Source organism: Cryptomeria japonica, chromosome 2 (genome assembly GCF_030272615.1).
Source record: "Cryptomeria japonica chromosome 2, Sugi_1.0, whole genome shotgun sequence".
Lineage (NCBI taxonomy): Eukaryota > Viridiplantae > Streptophyta > Pinopsida > Cupressales > Cupressaceae > Cryptomeria > Cryptomeria japonica.
In genome coordinates, this window is record NC_081406.1 from 186,683,716 (window position 1) to 186,710,853 (window position 27,138).

Consider the following 27,138-nt stretch of genomic DNA (forward strand, 5'->3'; position numbering starts at 1 on the left):
CCATGAATGGGTAATTCAATATAATATAATATAATATAATAATATTATGAATAAAATGTAATGTATTATTAAGTTGACCTTTAACTAGTTGTCTGTAATGCTTTTCTATATTCCTCGGTTTCTCTTTTATGAAACATCTCTAACAGTACCAATAATTATTTGTAATGCTTCCTAGATTCCTCATGTTGGAGTAATGTTAACTCCAACTAAGGTTGTTAGCGCAACTTCCAAACTCTTTATTTTATGTCATGATTTATGGTGTGTGACTGAAGGTGCATGTTAGTCATAATAGTGAAAATTTTGTTGCATGCTTTATTTGGCTAAGCTAACGAAGGATCTTCTTCCATTATGATCAAACTGAGGAGTTTACTCTACGTCTCTTTCATTCCAATGATTTTTGCATGATCTATGTTCATGCGTTGGTTCATTCTTTGTATAAATCACGCTTTCAACATATTGTAAACAAATAATGAATTAATAGAGTTTCTTTTCCTCTGTTTTTTGTTCTATTTTCTCTTGCAAGTTTTGTTTTCTCTTTCCTAGCTAGATCTGTATTCTGCTATGCAAAAAATTTAACATGGTATTAGAGATTGAGAGTTAGAAGAGAGGACAAATTATTTGCAGGCAATTTCTTAAGAATGGAAGCTGACATAAACCTTTTATAAAGTGGAAAATTGAACCCTAGTGATTCCCCACCTAGGAGAGAGAAAGGAAATCACTAGGATGATTTTCACTTGGAGATACTTTACATTCAAAAGAGGGGTTGAATCCACTAGATCCAAATCCAAGGAAAACAAGGATGTGAATTCTAATTGGATTGCAAGTGTTGTAATGCAATTTGCCCTGTTTTGTAAGTAGAAGAGTTGACTTGTTGACTATGTGGAACAAAGAGAAAAATTGAGTGAAATGAGGACCTACCGGTTCAGGATCGCGCTGTAACTTCAGATCTGAGCTAATTAGACTGATACGGATCTTCCCTACAAATTTGGAGAAAAATCGTCGGGACCGTGGCGACAGTGTACATGGTCCTCCACAAAATTCGCAAAACGAAAAGGGTTCTTCCGTCTCTGCAAATCAAGTCCAAATCTGAAAATATAACTGCGCACCTGTAACCTACACACAAAAAAGAAGGGGAGAAAGGTTGTGGATAGGGGTTTGCCTTAGTCAAACCCTGGTTGAGGAATCAAACTTGAAAGAAAGTAATTGCAAATGCTTGAATGTAAACAATGGAAATGTATACCTTGTAGATCTGCACTTTGATGATGATTGCTTTGCTTCTTGAAGCGCATATAGGGCTGGGGGGACCTATCTTGGGGCCACCCTAAGAAGGTGGGACAAGGGCGCCATGCTCATGTCCAAGGGGGATAGGGGCGCCATGCCCCTGTCCTGCCCTATCTTTGGGCCCGGACAGGGTCCTGATGCTATCTTAGGGCTCAAACAGGAAGGGGACAAGGGGTGAAAATGCAGAAAGAGGTCTCAGCTAGGAAGAAGGGTGTCATCGCCAAGGTGAGGACCTCAAATGTGGTTAAAATTGCTAGGGTCGCAATTTTATGACACTACATTTAGCCCCCACTTTAGCGGGAGTACTACTTACGCTAATACTATCGGTAAAGTAGAAGAAATAGAGATGAAGATGAGAGATGCAGAGCAAGATCACAAGGAGTATAAGATGTCACTAATCTCAAGGAACCAAGCACCCAATCTTAGGATCTTAACTCACTCAAACATATGCAAGAGCACACAAAACAAAAAAGGAACAAGACAAACAAGAACAAGACCAAGCACAAAAGAAACACAATGAAGACAAGACACAAGACCTCCAAGAGACCTCAATATCCAAATGTCTCAACAACTAATTGAAACACAAAGACAAATGCCACCACATAAACACAAGTGATCACATAAAAGAGCAAAGGTAACATCATACATGAACCATCAATAGCAAAACTATGGGTTCATGAGAGGAAGGAGAGAGAGGACATGAATACACACCTTGGTGATCCATGAGAAGAAAGGAGAACAAGAGAGAAACCATGGACATCTCGCCCCTAAAACTAGGTGATCCATGGAGAGAAGGACATGGAAATCTAGCCCCCAAAGTCTATCTGGGTGATCCATGTAAGGGAGGAGAGTGGGAACACCGTTAGTTCCACCCAACCTCAAGTATGTGTGTGTGCAAGTGAGGTTCGAAGCACCTCATAGGATTCTATGCCCGAGTACGCTACAACCTGTATAGAATGTATAGTACAAGTGTCAAGAAAGGTGTGATATCTCGCTCTAAGAGTCTGTGCTCTGGTTCTGAGAATAATCACCCTGCATAAGAGAAAAGTGGCATCATCTCGCTCTAAGAGTCTCTGCTCTGGTTCTGAGAATGACCCACTATACAAGAAAAGAAGAAGTGAAGACATCTCTCTCTAAGAGTCTGTGCTCTAGTTCCGAGAATGACCCACTGTACAAGAGAAAAGTGATGACATCTTGCTCTAAGAGGCTTCCCTCTGGTTCCAGGAGTGTCCCATTGTACAAGAAAAGTGATGATACCTTTCTCTAAGAGTTCGCCCTTTGGTTCCAAGAATGTCCCACTGTACAATGCACAAGAAAAATATAATACAAATAAGCAGTGTGGGTGCCCCCCTTAAGATGTCAACATAGGTTGATGTTGATATCTTAATGAAAGTAGAACAAGGATACCTACCTTCATCACAAAGAAGATATCCGCTATGCAACTCATAAATCTAGGCAAGAGAGGGAATACTTCTTCAAGCTAGGATAAGATAGTTGAAAAGAGATATCTTGTTGTAAGTGTAAAGGAGATCCTTGGAGGAGAATAAATCTTTGTTCAAAAGACATCTACCCCCAAGAGGAGTTGTCTTAGAGAAATATAACATCTTCTAGAACGAAGCAAAGGAGAGAACAAGAATGCAATCCTTCCTCCTATTGCTAGGTGAAAGGGATTCTTGATGAAGGATGACTCACTTTTATCCCAATGGGGATGGGTGAGTTTATTATAGATGTACATTACCAAGTGTGAAAGAGATTGTAGTCAAGGACTTACACCTCTTGTATAAGAGAGAACCCTTGAGTGAACAACAAAAACTCCACACAAGGAATGACATCAAGTAATAAAACTCACACCATCCACAACATAGGAAAGAGTGGATCCTTAGAGAAAGAGAGAGGGAGAGAGATCATTTCCCCCCAAGTGTAGGACAATGAGAAGAATTACACAACTTATAGAGAGAGATTACTCATAAGAGATGCACCGTTTCAAAAAGGAATACACCCTAACCAAGGAACATACATGCACTCGCATGAAGGATAACTCCATTCAAGAAAGGACATCAAGTTATGAATAACACAATAAAAGAGGTAATTTTCAAAGAGAGAGAAAGAATAAGATTCACAAAAGTTGTCTGAAGAGACATTGTTCATAATAGGTGTACCATTTCAAGCAAGGAGAAGATCCCACTCACGGAACAAACATGCGCTCGCATGAAGGAAAACTCCATGCAAGAAAGGACATCAAGTTTATGAATAATGTACTCCATTAAGAAAAATAGTGAAACCTTAGAAAGAGAAAAGGGAATATTCTTTCCCCCTGAGCATAGAGGCAAGAATAAATAGGATATTATGTTGCTCACTAAGTATGATTGCACCTGAAATTGTACCACCACGAATGACAAGGAGCCCCCACTAAGTAGACTAATTATTTCACATAGTGAGGAGCAACATAATAGAAACTTGAATGTTATTTTAAATGATCATGATGAATATGACATTCATTGTCAGATGTTATTTTTAACATGCCTGAATCAATTTCAAGATTTGTGTTACGAGAAAAATTTGTAATATGAAATTCAGGCTTCTTTGACTTTCTAGAAAAGGTAGGAGTGAAATGTAAGGACCCCCAATCATCCTCTAAGAGTCCTTCTTTAGGAACTTCTTTGGTAGGAGATGGTGTATTTGAGTGAATTGAAGAGAGGATTGTAGTAACTAAGAAAGCATATGATGCTTCACTTATGTTCTCATCAACTACCTCATTAGTATATGTGTAAGGCACAACGTGATAATCAGGAAGAATTTTTGGTTTCCTAGGAACATGAATGAAATTGATTTGATTTTTGTTAGGCTCTTGATTTATGGGGGAGAGAGCATTATGATGAGAAATAATATCATCCTCTTGTTCTATGGTATCCCTATGTTCAAGACACTCATTAGGAAAAAGACTATCATATGTAATTAATGCTTCATCTTTAGAGGGAAGATCATGACAAGAAGGTATGGTATCACTGGGATAAGTAGCCATAATACCATCCTCTTGCACCAAATAATCCTTATGAGGGAGGTACTTTTAGGAGACGAAGAAGCACAATTCTCCAAAGATTCATCTTTAGGAGGGAGATCTTTGAAAAAAGTGTCCACATTCCCTTTTTGTACCAATGTGCCCTCATTAATGAGATCAATTTTGGGAGAGGGTAAATCATAGGTATGAATGAAAGGGAGAACTAAACTATCATCATATGCATGAAAGGGAACATCATGAACATCTTTAATGTAACTTGAAATTGAATTAGCAAAATAAGATAAGAACTCCATATGCACTTATGATCAAACAAGAAACTCATATGTCATTCAACCATAATAATGTTCACCCCATACATGCATAGAAAATTTAATAAAGGAGGGAAAATGAAATTTAAACTGCAAATTTGAATTTTGAAATTTGAAATTTGAATTTGGAACTGTGAAATTTGAATTTGTGTTCGACCTTAGAGGGTGTTAAAATTGATAAAGTACGGTAATTTTTTGGATTTAAGCAAAAAAACACAGTCAATTCCGTCTCTTGAAATTTCGGGAAAAAAACCGGGGACCATGGTGAAAGTGCACATGGTCCGACCAACTTTTTTTAAATTTTTTCAAAGATGATAGGTATTATGATATTATTGCGGAATCTAAAAAACAGCTGATTTGGAGATGTCTAGATCGATCAAATTCGCAGTCAAAGGTTGAAAATAGAAGGATCCTAAAAATTAGGGTTTTATTATTTAACCACTGAATTTTCAGAATAAAGAGATGGGATTGAATTGCAATTTTGAAATGAAAAACATATTTGAAACAAACAATTAAAAAGTTGCACTTCACAAGCTTAATTTACTCAAAATGAAAAATTAGGGTTTTTATGTAATCAACCTCTAAAATTTGAAAATAGATCAAATTTAAAAATGAAATTTGAAATCCAAATTGCAATTAATCAGATCTAATAATGATAAATTAGAATTAATGTGAAAGACGTCGGGTTCACCAAAATATAAAGTGGAAAATTAAACCCTAGTGATTCCCCACCTAGGAGAGAGAAAGGAAATCACTAGGATGATTTTCACTTGGAGATACTTTACATTCAAAAGAGGGGTTGAATCCACTAGATCCAAATCCAAGGGAAACAAGGATGTGAATTCTAAGTGGATTGCAAGTGTTGGAATGTAATTTTCCCTCTTTTGTAAGTAGAAGAGTTGACTTGTTGACTATGTGGAACAAAGAGAGAAATTGAGTGAAATGAGGAGCTACTAGTTCGGGATCGCACTGTAACTTCGGATCTAAGCTAATTAGACTGATACGGATTTGCCCTACAAATTTGGAGAAAAGGCATTGTAACCGTGGCGACAGTGTACATGGTCCTCCACAAAATCCGCGAAACAAAAAGGGTTATTCTGTCTCTGCAAATGAAGTCCAACTCTGAAAATACAACTGCACACCTACAACCTACACACATAAAAGAAGGGGAGAAAGGTTGTGGATAGGGGTTTACCTTAGTCAAACCTCGGTTGAGGAATCAACCTTGAAAGAAAGTAATTGCAAATGCTTGAATGTAAACAATGGAAATGTATACCTTGTAGATCTGCAATTTGATGATGATTGCTTTGTTTCTCGAATGTAATCACAAGTGTTGCATGAAATGGCATGTAACATGAAAAAACCCTAACACACACACGCATGCTTGCAAATGAATGTTGCAATGTTGCTCCAATGGATGAATGAAGAAGACACATGAAGAAAGAAGATTTGATGAATGCTTGATGATAATGAAGACCCTCCACTTGAATTCCTTGTATTGCAAATGAGAAGACCAATTCCCTTTTTATACATGCCTCAAAAGATTAATTCATCTCATCAAAGGCCGACATCATGGAGATTTGGGATCCCGAAGTGCAGATAGGGCCGAGGGGATCTATCTTGGGGCCACCCTAAGAGGATGGGATAGGGGTGCCATGCCCCTGTGCTGCCCTATCTTGGGTCCCCGACAGGGTCCTGAGGCTATCTCAAGGCTCAAACAGGAAGGGGACAAGGGGTGAAAATGCAAAAAGAGGTCTCAACTAGGAATAAGGATGTCATCGCCAAGGTGAGGACCTCAAATGTGGTTAAAATTGCTAGGGCCACAATTTTATGACACTACACCTTTGTTTCTAGAGCATGCTCCTTGCTTCCTTTGTTCATGCTCTTTCTACACGAGCCTTCCCTTCTTCTTTTCCTTTGTGACGCATCATTTTAGTGGACCTATCATGCCTCTCCTTTGTCATATGTATTATGATGGATTTTTTCTACTGTTAGTGCTAGTGCTTCTTTAGTTTTGTTTTTGAGTTTGATCAGTTCTTTGGCACCTGTATTTTTGACTAGCAGCTTCTTCTTGCATGGTTGAGTAGTGTCGTTGGGGTCACTCATGCAGATTCATGTGCCACCTGCATCTTCAAATCTCAGATGTTTTGCCTTTGTTTTCCATCTAATTATTGTTCAAGTAGTGTTGTTGGGGGCATTCATGCAGATTGTTGTCTTTTGTATCTTCGACTAACAGATGTTTTTGTCGAGTAGTGTCATCGGGGGCACTCATACAAATTCTTGATCATGATCATCATCTTAGCTTTTGAGGAGGTTCTTCATTCAACACTATGATAGTCATCATTTGATAGTTGTTCACACTTTTTCTTGTCTCGCAAAAGATATTCTTCTACACTTCATTTAGTTGCATCTCTTGTAATTTTGAGGGGGGGGGGGTTGGTTCCCACTGGGTTTTCTCTCTTTCCTCTTTCCTCTTTCCTCTTTATTTTCTTTTCCTTTTCTCCTTAGTTGGAATTAAGGGGGGGTGTTGGAGTAATGTTAACTCCAACTAAGGTTGTTAGTGCAACTTCCAAACTCTCTATTTTATGTTGTGATTTATGGTGTGTGACTAAAAGGTGCATGTTAGTCACAACAATGAAACTTTTGTTGCATGCTTTATTTGGATAAGCTAACGAAGGAGCTTCTTCCATTCTGATTGAACCGAGGAGTTTACTCTATGTCTCTTTCGTTCAATGATTTCTGCATGATATATGTTCATGCAATGGTTCATTCTTTGTATAAATCATGCTTTCATCAGATTGTAAACAAACAATGAATTAATAGAGTTTCTTTTCCTTTGTTTTTTGTTCTATTTTCTCTTGCAAGTTTTGTTTTCTCTTTCCTAGCTAGATTTTTATTCTGCTATGCAAAAAATTTAATACCTCACACTATGGATTGTCGCATTAAAAGCCTCTCCCCCCCATTCTACTTGCAGATGAACTCAGCCTCCTTGGATTTGTGATTTATCTATGTATTAAGGGAAGCCCTTTATTTAAGTGGCATTGATTGTTGTCAAGCAAGCATGCAACCCCAAGAAAGAATGAAAGTGCTAGAAGATGTTTACATTGAGAGGCGTTCTTTATAGCCACAACACAATGTAATATTTAGTGTAAACAAAAACTCTATGTGTTTTAAATTGACACCCAACCTTCAACTAGCTGGATGTAATACTATGTATATTCCTTTGTTGCTCTTTTATGAAGCAACTATAATGGTACCAATTATTATTTGTAACACTTCCTATATTCCTCACACTATGGCTTGTGTTAAAAGCCTCTTCCCCAGATTTGGCTTGCGGATGTACTCAACCTCTTTGGATTTGTGATTTGTCTATGTATTGAGGGAAGCCCTTTATTTAAAGGGCATTGATTGTTGTCAAGCAAGCATGCAAATCCAATAATGAATGGAAGTGTTAGAAGATGTTTACGCTGAGAGGTGTTCTCTACAACCATAGCACGATGAAATATTTCATGTAAACAAAAACTCTTTGTGTTTTAAATTGACGTCTAACATTCTATTAGTTGTCTCTAATGCTCTCTATATTCCCTAGTTTCTATTTTGTGAAGCAACTATAATGATACCAATAATTATATGTAACACTTCCTATATTCCTCACACTATGGCTTGTCGTGTTAAAAGCCTATCCCCCTGATTCTACTCATGGACATGCTAAGCCTCCTTGGATTTGTGATTTATCTATGTATTAAGGGAGGCCATTTATTTAAGGGCATTTATTTCTATCACATAAGCATGCAAACCCAAGAAAGAATGGAAGTGCTAGAAGATGTGACAAGTATTCTCAAGGTATTCAAAGATGGCTAGTTTTTTTGCCTATACGTTTCATAATTATTTGTCAATGGCTGAATTTAGAATTTGAATCTGAGACAAGGGTGAGCTTGCATGTAGATTTGGAGAAAGTGTATCTCTTGGGAGACCGTGCGAGTTCTAACATTGTGCATCAGGTGAATGTACGGTACAGGAGGAAAGTGAGAGAGTGGATACAGGGAGGTGGTTTATGATTTATCTATGTATTGGGATTTTTTTTCACCTTTTGTCTAAACAATTTCATTTTTTCATACAGATACTCAAAAATATTGTAGCAATGCCTAATGCATTTTGGTTATCATGCTTTGTTTTCCTCTCGAGAAAATCTTGCAATTTGTTTAATTCTTAAGCATAGCCGTTGAAAACAACCAAACCCATCATTCTTTTAACAATGATTTTCCTTTGTTAATTGTTGTTGTAAGAATTGCATTTTTCCTTGTATGTTATGTTTTTGCATTTTACTTTTGTTCATGAGTCTTTAACATTTTTTGTAATGATTATATTTCTCTCTGATTCTGATAAGGCAAACTTAAAAGATAATCTTTGTTTTTCATTGCCCTGATGTTTCATTTCCATATCACTAACATTCTTGGTATTTTGTCCTTAGTTTGTCTCTTGCAAAACAAATTTAGAAGAAGTGAGATTCTTCACTTTTCAACAATTGAGCATTATTGTTTTGTAGAATCTATGAATAGTTGATATCATCGACATAAACTTCTGCATAATGCGATCCATATGTCATGCAATCTAGGTAATGTTAGTTTACATAAATCTTCATTATTTATTAGTACTTATTTGTTCCATTTTTTGCATCATACAATAAAGTAATGATCATAGAATTAATTTAATATAATCTTAATATAATATAATAATATAATTTAATAGTATCATTAATAAAATGTAATGTATTATTAAGCCAACCTTCAGCCAACTATCTGCAACACTTTCTATATTCCTTAGTTTCTCTGTTACAAAGCAATTGTAATGACACCAATAGTTATTTTTAATGTTTTCTATATTCATCACACTATGGTTTGTCGCGTTAAAAGGTTCTCCCCCTGATTATGCTTGTGGATGTGCTCAACCTCCTTGGATTTGTGATTTATCTATGTATTCAGGAATCCCATTATCCAAGGGGCATTGATTACTGTCAAGTAAGCATGCAAACCCAAGAAAGAATGAAAGTGCTAGAAGATGTTTACACCGAGAGGCATTCTTATAGCCACAACATGGTGAAATATTTAGTGTAAACAAAAACTCTATGCATTTTAAATTGACATCTAATCTTCAACCAACTATTTGTAACACTTTCTATATTCCTATGTTTTTCTTTTATGAAGCAATTGTAATGGTACCAATAATTATCTGTAACACTTCCTATATTCCTCACACTATGACTTGTCACGTCAAAAGCCTCTGCCCCTAATAATTTTGCTTCCAGACATGCTCAACCTCCTTGGATTTGTTATTTACCTATGTTAAGGGAAGCTTTTTATTTAAGGGGCATTGATTGTTGTCAGGCAAGCATGCAAACTTAAGAAAGAATGGAAGCACTACAAGATGTTTATGCCAAGAGGCGTTCTATATAGCCACACCATGATGGAATATTCCATGTAAACAAAAACTCTATGTGTTTTAAATTGACGCTTGGCTTTCAACTAGCTATCTATAATGTTTTCTATATTCCTTTGTTTCTCTTTTATGAAGCAATTATAATGGTACCAATAGTTATCTGTAACACTTCCTATATTCCTCGCACAATGGCTTGTCGCGTTAAAAGACTTTCCCCTTGATTCTTCTTGTGGATGTGCTCAACCTCCTTAGATTTGTGATTTATCCATGTATTGATGGAATCCCTTCATTTAAGGAGCATTGATTGTTATAAAGCAAGCATGCAAACCCAAGAAAGAATGGAAGTGCTAAAATATGTGACATGAGTTCTCAAGGTATTCAAAGATGGCTCATTTTTTCGCTTGGGTGTTTCTTAGTTATTTGTCAATGGTTGAATTCAAGATTGGAATTCAAGATGTGGGTGCACTTACATGCAAATTTGGAAAAAGTGTACCTCTTGGGAGATAGTGCGAGCGGTAACATTGTGCATTAGGTGATTGTATGTATAGGGGAAACGTGAAAGCGTGGAGGAGGTGGTTTGTAATTTATCTATGTATGTGGATTTTTTTCAACTTTTGTGTTTGTAGTTTCATTTTTCCATAAGGATACGTAGAAATCTTGTAGCAAGTGTTTTGGTTGTTAGGTTTTGTTTTCCTCTTGAGAATACCTTGCAATTCATTTGTCTGAAGCATAGCCATTGGAAACCACCAAAGCCATCATTCTTCAACTGCAATTTTCCTTTGTTTATTGTTACATTATAAGAATTGCATTTTTTCTTGTGCATGTTGTATTGGTGTGGAAAAATTAGAGTTTTACCAATTAAGATGAAAAGACAACTAATCTTACCTACAAGAATGATACATTAAAAGAGGGGTGAATCCAATAGATCTATCCACAATCCAATTAGGAAAAGGGTTGAAATTTTGATTAGATTCATTGGTTTTTTTATTTGCCACCCTCTTTTAGTTGAAATTTGGATTTAAATTGTGGAATTAGGGCAAGACAAGGGATAACTGAGATGAAATAGTAAAAACAAATTGCTATATGTATCCAACAGAGCCACAAACATGGATCTAGGTAGAAGGATAAAATCAGAATCTATTCCCAAAAGTTTGGGTTGATTTTCTGGGAGCGGGTAGTTGAGATTCGCCCTGGTCCTCCAATTTTTGCTCTGTCAAAATTTGAACCTGTTCCTCATCGTCAACTTTGTCAGAATCTCTGAGTACAACTCCTTAGTCAATCCCCTGCACAAAAAAAGAGAGGAAAAAGGTTGTGGATAGGGGTTTGCCTTGGATCAAACCCCAATTTAGGAATTAACCTTGAATTGGATAATGTAAATGCTGAAATAAATGCTAGGAGATATACCTCATATTTGCAATGGTTGATAGAAATATTGATGATGCAACACTCTTTAGATGTAGTCACATGTGTTGCATGTAATGGCACGAGAAACACTTGAACATGAAAGACGTAATCAAATACATATGCTTGCATGAAGATTGATGTGTTGCTTCATAATGCTTGAAGGATAAAATGTTGCCTCCAATGCTTGAGAATGCTGGATGGTGAATGCTTGATGGATGCACAAATATTATGGATAGGTAGTGGATGATCAATTTCTTATAGGTTAAAATGAATTGATAGGTAGCCTTTATATAGGGTTCCTTAGGTAAATTACCGATTAGGCTGACCTCCAACGATCAAGTGTAGCCATGGGGACCAAAATCCATCGAGGAGAGAGAGAACCCTCCCAGATTTAAATTGGATCCTATTTAAAGGGGACCAAGGCGGTTTAGGGTGCCTTGGTCCACTCCACCCCCTAGTCCTCCAAAAATAGGACCAATAACTTAGAAATCGGGGGAAGACAACTCTAGAATGGGGCTCACTTAGCAATGTCAATAGGTGACATCAAGGTTGGAGTAAAGAGGACCAAAACAGACCCAGGGGGGATGGAGATCAGACACACTAAAGTAGGAGCATAAACATGAGGTGTAAATTGTACTGATCACAATTTACAACACTGCACATGCTATATTTTTGCTGTAGTCACATAAATCTGTCCATTTAATTAAATGAATATTTACTATTTATTTGATTAATAAACTCACTAGTCAACAATTAATTAAATTAACATTTAATTAATTTATCCTCAACCATTCTCCTATTAATTAAACAAATTATTCAATTTATTTAAATTAATTCATTGAACCAAATTCACAATCAATTAAATGAATAAATCCTATTTATTTAATTTAATTCCCTTTCCTCTTTTAAATAAATAATGAAAACATTTATTTAAATCATTAAAATCCCCCCCACTTGCATTCTCCTACAAATGCAAGTTGCAACCACAATTGAAATAAATTAATTTTATTTTAATTTAAATCTTATTTTCCCTCACCCACCAAACCCACTTGCAATCCTAAATCCCCTTCTAGACTCTTCTAAACCATTCCTAATTAGCCTAATCCATCCCCTAAATATTGTCACATTCCTAAGCAACTTGGAGTCACTTTTCAAAGCCTTCAAAGTATTTGAAAAACATTTAATGCTTTATGTATTCAACAAGCTAACCCCTAAAGTCTTCCAAACCACTAATGGCTCTTACATGACCATTAATGGCTCTTACATAACCATTTATGATTAAATCCACTTGCCCCCATGGTTAGAGACTTTACCTCTAACTCAACCCTCATTTGACCCATGGGTCTCCTCAAGCATTTATTGCTTTGACCATGGTTATCCTCACTAACTCTTGCACAAGAGTTTATCCATTGGATAAAGACATTATTTATTGGACAATGGCTTTATTCTTTCAACTCAACATTAACCTTACCTCCCAAGTTAACCCTCAAGACATGTCAAGTATTTAATGCTTATCCCCTCTCCTCTCAACCCATCTCTTGTTGACATTTGTCATCCTGGGATTGGATTGAAAGTCCTCACATGGATCATAAATCCATCAATCCTGACCCTTGTTGAGATTACTCAATCTCAACCATCCATTGCTCCATTTTACCTATAAATAGAGCTCATTTCTTCATAATCCGGATCTTGAAATCTTGTATGCATCTAATTTATAGTGAATTTTGGAGAGCATTTAGCATAATCATCTATATTTGTCATTTTGGGCTAAAATTAACATTAGATAACTAAATCATATCTTGTTTTAACTTGTTCGCATTTGCATTCTCATAATCATCCATTTTACAATGTTGAACCTCCATAAGACATCCAGAATAGTGCAAAAAGCTACTGAGAGCTACACTCATTTGGGAACTTGGAGAGGAGAGTAACAAGGGAGGAGTAGCTACAAGCATGGTGGAGGGCATTTTGAGATGCCTTGTTGCATTTCTTAGTTTTATCAAGCTTAATATTTAATGTGTTGTGTCTCTCTTGATATGCTTGCTTAGGATAGTGTTTGATTTGTGGTTTCTAACACTAACACTTGTTTGTTGCTTGTTGTTTTGTGTTCGTCTTGACAATATCCTAACCATCCGTTTTTGTAGAGCATCATTTGCATTTTACTTTTGTTCACGAGTCTTTGATAATTTTTGTAGTGATTATTTTTCTCTTTGATTTTGGTAAGACAAACTTAAAAGATAATCTTTATTTTTCATTGCTATGATGTTTCATTTCCAAAACATTAACATTTTTTCCTTAGTTTGTTTCTTGTAAGACAAATTTGGAAGAAGTAATATTATTCACTTTTCAACAATTGAGTAGTATTATTTTGTAAAATCTATGAGTAGTTGATATCATTGACCAAAATCTCTGCATAATGTGATCCATTTGTATATGTCATGCCATTTAGGTACTGCGAGTTTACAAAAATCTTCATTATTTCACAGTGCTTATTTGTTCTATTTTTGGTATCATACAGTAAAATAATGATATAATAGTATTAATTTAATATAATCTCAATATACTATACTATAATAATAATATAATTAATAGTATTATTAATACAATGCAATGTAAATAATTACTAAAATGTAATGTTTTCTTAAGTCGACCATCAACCAATTGTCTGTAACCCTTTCTATATTCCTTCGTTTCTCTTTTATTAAGCAATTGTAACGATATAGTAAATTAATAGGCTCATTTGTTCTATTTTTGGTATCATATAGTAAATTAATGATATAACAATATCAATTTAATACAATCTTAATATAATACAATAACATAATAACATAATAATATAATAGCATAATGATAAAATTTAATAATATTTTTTTTATCGATATGCTATGGGGTGAGGGCCCACTCCCTTTAATTAAAATATAAAAGAAATACAATATACATCAAACCTGCCACACAAAGAGCATAAAAGAAGAGAAAGGAAATCTAGAAGAATGCCTACAAAAGAAAAAAACCTAGAAAGAGTTAGAGAGAAGAGAAAGAGAAACTCAAACCCATTGGAAAAAGTCTCACAACTAAGAGCGAACAACAAAAGGCACAATGCCAAAACATAACAAACTAAGCTCTTTTATTTTTCCTTAAGAGGATAACATCTATAGTCCACTAAGAACCCTCCTCAATAGCCTCATTGCCTTCAATACAAAAGTTTTCAGCCTCTAACTTTCATCCTTTCTTCTTCTTCTAAGCACCACAATTAGGATTCTAGATTTATTACTCACAGCTTCAGCAATCCCACATTTTTGTGGAGGAGCCAACATGATATCCTGATCAAAATAATTAGGCTACAAATCATCTAGATCCTCCATGAAAGGAAATGTTCCTTTTGACTCAAAACCATCCTCCTTTGCCTCAAAAGGAATATCATTTTAATTTTCCTGTGTAGGGATATTCGAAGGAGGAATCAACTTCGAAGGCAACACTAGTTCAAGCCCTAAAGCAAATTGGGGAGCAAAACACTTGCCATGATTTCACCAAATAAAATCCACATTTGGAGAACTAGACTTCTTAACCCATTTTTTGAGATTGATATTCCTTGAGCTTGACCTTCGCTGGATAGTGCAAGCTTCAATTTTGTGACCCATCTAATTGCAACAAAAGCATCTAAATGGAAGTGCCTCAAAATTTAGATACTAATTCTAAGTGCCAGAAGACGAATGTATTTGAATGGAATGAGAAAGGGATTTAGAAATGTCTACCATAGCACAAACCCCGAACTACCTGCACGAAAAATCCACCTCTTCCATGTCCAACTTAACAAAAATTCCCATATTAATAATTAGATTATTGATGAGATCTACATTCTGCATATCCAAGGGTAGGTTTTAAAGCTTAATCCAGATGGGAACTTCCATAATCTCAGAAATGGCTGGGTCAAAAAAAGGGGTCCAAGGACTAATACAAAGACTCGACTGCCCAAAAAACCATGGACCATTATGAACCACTCAATTGCAACTGAATTAAAAGAGAATAAAAGAAAAACCCAAAATCCAAAGTAGGTAGACTTAGCCCAATCATAGACCAAATCTAAGGCTAGCTGCCTTCGCATGAACCTCAAAATCAAAGAATGGTCTCCAATGTCTGTAAAAATTGCCTTAATGCAGTCATCTAAAATGTGTAACTCTATCGATTCATCTATAAAAACCACCTTTGAATCCTTGATAGAGAAATGAGCACTTCCATTTTGGTGAGTACGATCCATCGTGGGAGAAGGTGGATTTGCTAGGGTTTCCTTGTCAAGGCAAGGAGGCGTCGACCTATCTAGATTCATCTCGTCGAGAGCAGAAACTAATGGATCAAAAGCAAGAGAGGAGGGGCGAGGAATTGGCGTGGTCTGTTCCTCCAATGTCGAATTTGAACGCAAAACATACTGATTTCTGTTGTCTTCGCTCTCTGCCGAATACCAACGCTTCCTAGAACTCGGCCGTTTCTTCCTCTTTGATGCATCCTACTTCTTCGCCCCATGTTTCTGAGTTTGCTCGCTTGCATTTGCATCCACAAAGCTCGCTTGACACTTAAGGCTTCCCTCACACATTGCCCCTTATAACTTTAGTCATTAATAATTTAATAGTATTATTAATAAAATATAATGTAAATAAAATATTTTTTTTATCTTTAAATTTCTTATGTTAATAATTTCTAGACGTTGTCTACATATTTTAAATAAAATATAAATATGCTAGTTATATTTATGCCAATAACCTTTTAGTCATTTTATCCTTTTAAATAATAATTTCATTAAGTTAATTGATTGTAAACTAATTGAAAAATTAAAACGATATTTGGCAGTAACTAACAAAATAAAAGTTAAAACAGCACGGATCGATAAATTAGAGCTTCCATTTTGCACAACTAAACCCTAAACTAGAGCTTTCTCTTTACACAACTAAACCCTAAATTTTATATATCGTCCGTCCTTCTGCCAAACTCGTTTTCTTGCAGGTTTTCAGTTATAATTTTTTTTTTTTCCTACAGCGCAGGGTTTCATTTGTTCGAGGATTTCCTCGACAGAAATCGGATAACAAATGGGTAAGACATATTCGATGTTTTTGGTAAAATTTTGCGGTTAATATGGTTCAGCTATCATGTATTTGTAAAGATCTCTGTTTTGATTCAGATGCATTGTTTTCGGATTGTTAGTTGTGGGTATTTTCATTTTTGTTAATTTTTATACTAATTTTGTAATGGGCAGCGAGGATCAAGGTTCATGAGCTGCGCACGAAGAGCAAGGTAGATCTGCAGAGTCAGCTGAAGGAGCTCAAGGCCGAGTTGGCACTGCTCAGGGTGGCTAAGGTTACAGGAGGAGCCCCCAACAAGCTCTCAAAGATGTAAGTGCTTATTCTTCTGATGTTTTAGGTTTTTCTGGGACTGCTTAGGTTGGTGTTATTTTTTATAGGATTTGTGATCGTTAGGGTGGAGTGCACATCGTTAGGGTTTGGTACAGACGTTAGGTTTTTCTCTAGGTTTGTAAGTATGTTTTGATTGCGTCGCCATTTTTGTTTTGGGTTAATTTGTTTCTTGTAAGCGAGTTCTGTACCTATTAGTTCTTTTTTGAGCTTTCAGTCTATCTTTGTCGGGTTCACTATTAAAAGCACTGTTTATTTGATGTTGATTTGCATTTATTTTCAGCAAAGTGGTAAGGAAATCGATAGCACAGGTTCTTACTGTTATCTCCCAGACCCAGAAAAGTGCTTTGAGAGAGGCATACAAGAAGAGGAAGTACATGCCACTTGACTTGCGCCCAAAGAAGACTCGTGCCATTAGGAGGCGTCTCACCAAACACCAGGTACTGTATTTTTATAATGACCTATATCACGACCTAGTTACGTTTAATATGCATTTTTAAAGCAATTTAATTTGAACTGTTTTTTTTTAAAATTTTTGTTTCAGGCTTCATTGAAGACAGAGAGAGAGAAGAAAAAGGACAAGTATTTCCCAATGAGAAAGTATGCAATCAAAGTCTAGAGAGTATGACTACTTAGGTCTTGAACTGTAGAATTCCCAATCCATTCCCATGGGTTTTTATTTTTGTTAAAGCGAGTTTTAATTGTTGAATGGCGGTTCTGATAAATTGATGATACGATTTAATGATCTGGTAATACAATTTTATTCATTGATGGGAAATATTAATTTATTGAGGATTCCAGAGTATCTTGATTGTATTATAGTTATGACCTGTTAGTATTTTTCATTGGGGTATTTCTTATAGAATCTACAGTGAAAAAAGTTCAAGTAGATTGGTGTTTTTCATGATAATTACTTGTAGTTTTAAGTTATTCACAGTATTTATGTCTGTATTTGTACAATGCATAATCTATTTCTGGTCCCTTATTTATTTTAAATGGTAATTTTTAAAAATTTGAATGCAATACTGGGGTGGTGAAGGGTCCGAAACAGGGCAGTATTTTGAATCTGTTTTCTATAATCTGAAGAATTTGAGAATGTCTTCAATTTCACAGCATGCCTTATTGTGTGTTCCAGAAACGCAGTAGCTATATTTTTTATTCTATTATTGATTTATTTGTTCTGCAATTGTATCTTCCCCCTTGCTTTTGTTCGATGCCCTTGTTAAATAAAATGAAGAATAAAAAGAATATTGGTGATAAAATTACGGGGATGACAGATGACATTTTGATATGCGATTCACAGGCATTCTGAAACATTGCTGGTGGCTTTTCCAATTATCTTATAACTTCATCAAGAAGAAAAAATACTTAAACACTTAGGTTGCTTTTTTACACAGAAAACAAAGGAACCACTTCTTCCTCTCAAAAAGTGAATCTTTCAGCAGGGATTTTACCATTTTTCACTAGTGCAGTGTTTCACCATTCACGACCTCATTGTGTTTCAAGTTACAAATGAATAACTTCAAAATGATTTCTCGTGACATAAAGTGAAAGAAAATAAAAATGTTTCAGGCACACGTTTCAAGACATGTTCATTTTCATTATTTTTACTCGACAGTATGAATGGTTCTATAAGATGTTTTATGTCTTTTGAAGATTACTTTAAGGCCATAGCTTTGCTTCTACAAGTGTTGAAAAGTTTCAGAGCTGCAGCTTTCCATGGTAATTTGATAGATGCTGTGACATTGTTGTTGTGTCCATAACATTACACCACGCTTTGCCCTCTCAGAGGCAGTTTTAATACTAATGTGAAGCTCTTGAACATTTAAAGATGTTTGAAGACGGCTGTAGTCTTCACATAGCTCATCTTGTAGTGCACTACAGTTCATTTCATTTCATGTTGCTTTCATTGCTAAGTTGGTGTAGATGAGAAACATTTGCTTATTTATCTTTTACTTTTTGATACGACTTTTACCAGTTGAACGATTTCACTCAGTCAAGAGCATCAGTGGAATTTCAATTTGCAAATAACAGATAAGAGACTACAGAGTTGTCGGACCAAATTAGATGGTTTTTCTCCTTTGGCAGCAACTGAATCACTTAAGTTTATATTTAATCCATACACAATAGAACAGAGCAAAGTCTGCCCCTAAGTCCCAATTTCAAGTATTGTGATCTTTCCAAGTTATTTTCAGGTTAAACAGTACTTAAAAAATGCGACCCTTTACGGACAGACAGTATTGAAGATATGTACTTAGAATTGAAATTTCATAGTAATTGCAAGTATGATACTTTTTGGAATTGGAATTCAAGTGTATGACATAGCCTTTGCAAACACTCCTTTTTAGAATTTTGCTGGTTTCACACTTTTTTTCAGAATCAATCATAAATTCAAGAGAAAAAGAAACCAAGGGTGTACAATAAGTAGGAACAGATTTCAATCTACAATATTCTGGCAAGTGACATGTCAATGGAAGAGCTGCAATTAGGCAGGGAAAACCTTATTGCCAGGTACTTTAACGTGAGTACATTGAAATTTCTACTTTTTGCAGGGATGGGCTGACTTCTCGTGCAATAATGCTTTATTCGTGGGTTTAAAGGATGGCTTGGCCTCCAGCAATCATCCCCTTGTTTGAGAATTTATCAGAAAACTTCAAACTCAAGCACCTCAATAAGCATGGGTTAATGTTTGAGCTATGAGCTCCAATAGCTCAAAAAGAATAAACATCACAACAAATACACCTTAATAAATAATAGAGGCGCATTAGTTCTAGTCCTAAAACACAAGCCAGAATATTATGGTCCTTTGGCAAATCTCAGTGAGATATTCTGGCATTTTTATTTCTCAATGCCTCACTTCCAGTTAGACGGGGTCTTATATGGTTATATATGTGGATGAAGCAGACAGTTGGAAAGCAGAAATAACCATGAAAGGATAGAAGGCTCAGGAGCACGATAAATTACTTTTGTGACTTTGAACAACATTACCGTCCCCAATAGTTTATGAAAATCTTTCTACAACAAAACACCCTATTTGCATATCATTTGCTTCGCCATTGGTCCCCTGGATATCTAGTGCTCTTAGAGGCCTTATTTTGTGTAAAATGCCATGCTACATAATGCAATTTAATAAAATGTAAGACAATGATTTGTATAATTTGTTAGTTAATAAAGTAATTCATAGATTCTAAGGGATAGGGATATAAATGGAAATTGGATCAATCTCTGCCACACTTTCTTGTGGCATTTGCAAGCCTTGTGACTGACCCATCTTTGAAGCAAATGTCTTTTAATTGTATTTCAATTGATTGTGGCCTATCAACCTTTTATGATATCAAGTCAGTTTTCATGAATTGAATCTTACAGTGATCTATTATTTGAACACAGGCAGCCCATATTCTAAACATTTTTTTGTTTCTGTTGTGCATTTATCTGGTACAGTTTTTCCAGAGGGTGCTCTATGGTTTCTCTGATTCTCTTTTCTGTGATTTAGTAAGATGTGAGAGCAGCGGCTAGTCAACAAACCCCTTCAATCCTATCAATGAATATAGCATTCCCAGTGACTTGGTGTCGTGAGACCATGTGTGTGTATTGGGATAAAATTTTGAAGTGGAACATCCAATGCTCACTCCGACTCCAACACAATCTACATCTGATTTGTAAGGCTAGTTTCCACACCATATTTCATTCCTTTCAGACGCAAAATGTTTGGTATGAGTAAGAGCAAGGTAAATGGAAGAATTTTTGCAATCTTATATACTTTTACAAGTTGGGAGACACATTCCAAAATTCATAACTTCATTCAGCTATTATACCATATGGGTTGGAGATGAATTATTTGAACACTGGATTATTGCACCATTATTTCGATTATTACTTTCCAGTAGCTTTAGGTGCAAAGCTTTCCAAGGGGGAGGACATGTCGTGTACCCATACATAACACCATTTGTTATATAATTAACTGTTATACAAGGTTACCTGGGGATGTGTACCCAGGATGTTTTGGGGTTTGATTTCTAAATAATTTCAGCTAACCACTTGTGTATCTTACCTGCCTCAATGGTGGGATGCTCTTCAGCATTCGATAGTTAAGCCATGAAGGAAAAATTAATTGTCTAATACCATTGATTCCAGTAATGGTCGCAGACTTTCATCTTAATCAGCTCCTGATTTCATTGGGGGGTTTTCCTCCCTATGGCTATTTGTACTTTAGATCATACAATTTGGGGTTACTAACTTTGCATTTTCATCTTTATTTATGTCACTTTTTTGTACTCTTTAGTAACTTCTCAGATCCTAGCGTTCTTTTTACCCTATTAATTTTCTATTTTTAACAATGTAATAGTGTTTTTGAATTCCAGTGACCCGCTTTGGTCATTTATGGACATTCATATAATTTCTTATTTTCTGTGTACAAGTTCCCATCTTAGACTGCCTCTTCCTCTCTTGCTCAGGGACTTTTGTGTTATAACTTATAAACAATTATCAGGTGACATTTTCTATCTGATGAAAGTATTTCTTTTTCTGGCACAAAATTACAAAGTTTTTCACAGTTTCAATTCTCAACCATATTTAGGGTTTTGAGTATATGATTCTCAGGAAGTGATGCACATAAATTTGATCAATTATCTCCATCATCTTCAAAGATCTTGTACTGTGTATGCTGTCTCTTCTACACTCTAGTTATTATTCTTATTAGCTATCCAAAAGGGCTATATTATGGATAGGGTTTCTGCCTGAAACATGTCTCACGCCAGAAACAGCTATTATATGATTTTTTGGTAGTTGTTTGCTGCTATGTGCTGGCTGTCTGTTACGAGTTAAACATTTGTCACCTCATGCCTAGAAACAAATCTTGTTCGTATCTAATATTCTGATCTCTGAATAGAATTAAATTTGTTGATCTTCTAACCAACAGTTTGGCCAGTATTTTGTAAGACACAATAATGTAAGAGGTCTCCAATTCTTGATCCGTGTTTTGTCCCCATCTTTTTGGGATGAGCCTTTTGTTTGAATACACTTATAACAGTTCCAACCCTTAGAAGTGTCAGCCATTTCTTCACTCACTGCCTGGTTCCTCAAGTCGATGACATGCTTCCTCCCATCTCAATCCTGGTCTTCCTAATGCTCATTAAATTGCAGTCACATGCATGAAATCTTGTCTGGACCTAAAACTTAACATTTTTGGATCCTCTTTTCGTTTACTATGAATAGATTGAAGCAGCTCGTGTAGGGGGAGATTGGTCTTGGTTCATCTCATTTTGAAAAAAATCTGCTGTAGTAAGGCTACGTAAATTTTCCTGCAAACTCTGCCCACTTTTTCTCGTCAGCATCATTGACAACACGACACAATTTCTGCAGAATCTTAAGTCACTTGACATGGTCAGAGTTATAGTTTTTGGAATCCGTATGCAACCGTTATCATTTTTTTGTTGTGTTTTATTTTTTTCTAAAACAATTCTGTTGTTATCTACTAAATGAAGACACGGTTCTTTGGAAAGTTAGTTTTTCTTTATAATTTCTTTTGTTTATTCTTATTGTTTACAAGAGAGCTTGTAACATAAAGATGACTGGTGTATTTATTTGAAGGCTTAGGGCATGTCCCCATGCTGCTGTTTAGCTTATTTTGGCTAGCAGCAGCTGCTCAAATTTTGAAGGAGCAGTTTGTAGAGCAGGTGGCCCCATGGATAGTCAAATGGCTGCTTATTTATTTGATAATATTTTTTACAAATAAATAAGCAGCTAGAGTGTTCCCATGTAAAATTCTAATTAAGGGAAAAGGATAAATTGGAATCTTTTGCTTTATTAGTGGAGCAGCAACTGCTTAAAAAATGAAAATAAGCTTTGAAAAAAAGGGGGGGCTAGAAATAAGCAGTGGCTGCTTATTGAAAAAAAAGATACATGGCTTCACCATTATTTTTTGCTCTCCTATTTATTTGTTTAAAATTTTGTTTATATATTTTATTTGTAAAAAATATTATCAATAATTTAATTTACAAAATAATTTAAGAAGATTGCATAAAAATAAGCAGCCATTTGACTATCCATGGGACCACGTGCTCTACAAATTGCTCCTTCAAAATTTGAGCAGCTGCTGCTAGCCAAAATAAGCTAAGCAGCAGCTGCTAGCCAAAATAAACTAAGCAGCAGCATGGGGACATGCCCTTACAGATAGGTTTTGTAACTGGTGGGATATTTAATTCTATACTATTTTTCATATTTAGGCAACTAAATATTCTCGATTCAATTTAGTTAGAAACTATTGAAAGCTAATATTTTGAGGAGAGGCACCATTTAAAATAAGGCACTCAAGTAGATTTAAAATATCAAATTGCATGATAATTTGCACTACGTGGGATATAGTTTATAGTTAAATATACAGGCAACAGCCACCTGAATTCTAAAATTTCTTTCACTACTTAAACATGGGCTGAATTGCATTTGCATTTATGTTGAAGGGCATCAGTTGTACTTGCCAATATTTGAGCTAGTTCATTTGGCAAATGTGAAATAAATTTGGTCCTGCCATTGCAAGGGAGATCGTGAGCTTGGCTGTTGAATTCGATTTCTTCTAGACACAAGTAGGCTATTACTGATTTACAATTGCCTTTGTGGTTTCACATTGCCACTTGCCTCATGTTTAAGATTATTGGATCCAACTTTAGAAACAATTATCTGTAGTAGTGTTTTGAAACAAAAGCATCATTGATAAGATGCTGTTGTTTTAATAGAAAAACAAAGCCTTTTGTGATTGTCATCCTTCCTTGTCCATAAAGTTTCTTCTTTGAAGTATTAGGTCACTTTTGTCCGTAAAGTTTTTTCATAGAAATTGTTAAAAATAAGAGTGTGATAATTTTACAAAGAACTCAAACTTTATTGGAACCAATCCAACTCTTGATCAAAGCAAAAAAAACAACTATAAAGATTATATTATTATTATTATATATTTTTTTGGTCGGTAAAGGCAAAGCCATATTTTGTATTAATTAGTGTAAATACATATGATTACCACTGAATTTCAAGATATTCAAAAAACCTCTGCTCTTAAGAGCACAGAGGTCCCTTCAAAACCAGAACCTTTTAGCTTAAGGTTTAGCCACTTTCCTGAGCCATTTAAGGTTTGATAGTCTAGAAAAGCCAAAACATAATTACTGATAATGTCTAAATTCAACGACCTAGATTCAGAGTTTTTGAACTTAAAATTAAAGTCTAATAAAAATATACAAGGATGACTGCATATTCAGTAAACTAAAGGAGGTATCCATAGAGAGCCTAGCTTGTGGAGGGAATGTCTGGTTGAGGAAGTTGTTTCCTTGGGCGGCCTTGACCTCTGCTTGCTGGAAAGCCCCGACCATGACCCCTGCCCCTGCGACCTCTGCTCGAGCCTCCTCTCCAACTCTGTTCTGGTTTAGGTTCTGTATCTGCAGCAAGCATAGGCAAGAAGCCATTCATTCTTGTGAAAAGGAACATAATCTCCTCTTTCCCTTCAGCGTCCGGATCTTCACCTAAAAAGTGCCATTTGAGGTAGCTCAGCCTTGCACTAGCAAACTTTCTGTGACTATTCAATTCTTTATCCTTCAGGTCCAGAAGGAATGGGTAATAGTTGATGAGAGCACCATGAGCGTTAAAAAGGATTCTGTCGCTAGGTCTGGGCGCACCAAAATCGTGGTTGACCTTATTCAGAACTTCTTGGAGTTCTTGAAGAATTTCGGCTGGGAAGAGTTCCCTGGTAAGGTTCCAGATTAATTGCTTGGAAAGCTTCTGATCCAGCAGTGACGCCACAAATCTAGACGAAATGTTGGTGTTGTCTCTTGGGTATTCATCTTTGCTCAAATGAGCATTCCCCAAAATCAATTTGACTGCTAAAAGAATCGAAGGGTCCAAGTAGATGAGGAGACACTTGAGTCTCAGGTCCGTAATCTTTTTGAAAGAAACTTGACAGGTAGAAGCACCAAGTGAGATGGGGGTGTCAACGCCAAAGCAAGAAACGGGCCTGGGATAAACACTCATGATGAAACAGAAAGGGGGCTCGGAAGACATGGCGACCGTGGGCAAGGACAAGCAAGAGGAGAGCTAGAGAGCAACCAGTAGAGCCGAAATGAAAAAGAGAAGCGATAAATGGACTTTTCTGCAGGAAGGCGGGCGCACAACTCAACGAGCAATGATGGGAAAATGAGAGCAATTAAAACTCACGCGAAGGTGGCGAAGAATAAATGCTCAAATCAAGCCAAATCCATTAAAATGCGGAGGGAGAGATTAGCCTGCGGACAACTCATGCAAGGACAAAGAGGCGGCGCTCACCAGTTGGACTTTAGTAGGTCTCGTATTAATGTTGCCGGTTAGTCTACTCGGCTATACCGGACCCACCTTGCTTCCCAAGGTTAGTTGAGTGATTAGTTTGAAAAGAAGAGTGACCGTTGGTGTTAGCCGCCAAAAGGAGGGCAGGTAAGGAATTTTTGAATTTGATTTATGCATTCCTCCAGTCCACTAGCAAGCAGTGACTCGAACCTTGTCTGATCGGTCATATTAGCTTGGTCAATCTAAATTAGCAAAAGGCTAAGATCCCTGTGACCACCAGTGAATAAAGGTTCCTAAAGCTGCAACTTTTGATAGAGCGTCCGCCTCTGTATTTGCTTCTCTATAAATATGTTTTGCCTCGAAGTGTTCCAAACTGTTTAGGGTTTTTAGAATTCTTTCCAATAGAGCTTGAAGCCTCCAATTGGGGGTTGTCTTCTTCCTTATAGCATTAATTGCCATCTCCAAATCTCCTTCCACTATAACATTTTTGATACCATAGTTGATGCAATCTTTCAGGTCTAATAGTAGAGCGGTGAACTCTGCTATGTTATTAGTGTCTGGAGGGATTGGTTTTGCCATTTTTCCGATGATTGCTCCTGATTGGTCTCTGATGACATAGCCTATTCCGGAGGGGCATAGATTGCCTTTGGAGGCCCCATCAAAATTCAGTTTCACCCAGTCTGGCTTCGGGGGAGACTAGATTGCATCTTTCCTTTTAATTGAGTTATGGCGAGAGAGTGAGGGAATAATGATTCCTTGCCAGTTTTGACTAATTTTCCTATCCCATGAAGAGAAAACTTTAGACTGATTCAGAACAAAGGCTGTTCTGCTATTGATTGAATCCACTATTGCCGATTCTATTGAATTTATAATTGATTTCTGATTTCTAGCTTTACCTTCAAATAGCCTGCGGTTCCTTTCTTTCCAAATTTCCCAAATTAAGCATGATGGAGCTATTTCCATAATTTGGCTTAGCAAGCTCTCCTTTGTATGTAGAGGCCAGCTCTGGAATATAGGCTTGATTTCATTCGGCAAGACTAAGATCAGTTCCAATTTTGCACAGAGCCATCTCCAACATTTAGAGGCAAAGGGACAGGTCAAGAGGAGGTGGTCCACTGACTTCGATTGGGCTTTGCAAAGTATACATCTAGAAGGTCCTTCATAGCCTATTCTTGTGAACCTATCTGCAGTTAGGATTTTTTTTTGGATTGCCAACCATGCAAAGATGCCCGCTTTTGGGATGACTTTGGAGCTCCAAAACATCTTGAGAGGGATATTGTGGTTGTTGAGCTCTACTGGGCTAACCAGAACTCTGTAACCATCCTTTGAGTTATACTGTCTTGTTTTGGAAGGCTCCCAGATGAGTGAATCTTCCCCTCTTCTAGGGGTGATGTTTCTCGCCTGTAGGTGGCCTAAAAGCTCTTCCAGGTCCTCCCTTGGAATTGGCAGGCCCTCCATTGATTTCCACTTCCAGCATAGTGTGTTTGGTGTATCTACTATTTCCATATAGTCTATAACTCTGACTCCCCAATTCTGTTTGAACCAGTTTTCTGTTGCAGGGATATGAATTATATTTGCCAGGGGTGGATAACCACCCCAAGAGTCTTCCCAGAATAGGCTTGCTGAACCATCATGAATATCCCAAGAGACTGAGTTTGAGATTAGATTTCTATAAGAGATGATGAAATTCCGTATTCTTGATCCTTTCGGAAATGACCCTGATCTGAGGATGTTTAGATTATTTTGATTTGAGAGATACTTTGTTGCTAGCATTCTGACCCAGGATGCATTTGGGTTTTTAATGAATTTCCATACTAGTTTGGCCCCCAAAGCTATATTTTGTAATCTAAAATCCTTGATGCTTAAGCCACCCATTGGTTTAGGCTTCATAATTTTGTCCCGAGCTATTAGTGCAATCTTATGCTTCTCTTCAGTGTTTTGCCTAAAGAAATCCCTCATCTTCTTGATGATGTAGGTGTTGGCACTAGATGTT

The 27,138-nt window shown here is 36.4% G+C and overlaps 1 protein-coding gene across 1 annotated transcript; it reads left to right on the forward strand.

Moving 5' to 3' along the window:
- Positions 1-16,333: 16,333 nt before the first annotated feature.
- Positions 16,334-17,652, forward strand: LOC131053734 (large ribosomal subunit protein uL29w). The gene is made up of 4 exons (XM_057988373.2): positions 16,334-16,530; positions 16,694-16,829; positions 17,131-17,287; positions 17,392-17,652. Exons 1-4 carry the CDS (start codon positions 16,527-16,529, stop codon positions 17,464-17,466), a joined length of 372 nt encoding a protein of 123 aa, XP_057844356.1. The 5' UTR covers positions 16,334-16,526; the 3' UTR covers positions 17,467-17,652.
- Positions 17,653-27,138: the final 9,486 nt, after the last annotated feature.

Excerpts from the sequence above, each read along its gene's own strand:
- LOC131053734 (XM_057988373.2), top strand. Across the intron at positions 16,830-17,130 it reads CCCAACAAGCTCTCAAAGAT|CAAAGTGGTAAGGAAATCGA; the intron begins GTAAGTGCTTAT and ends ATTTATTTTCAG. Across the intron at positions 17,288-17,391 it reads GGCGTCTCACCAAACACCAG|GCTTCATTGAAGACAGAGAG; the intron begins GTACTGTATTTT and ends TTTTTGTTTCAG.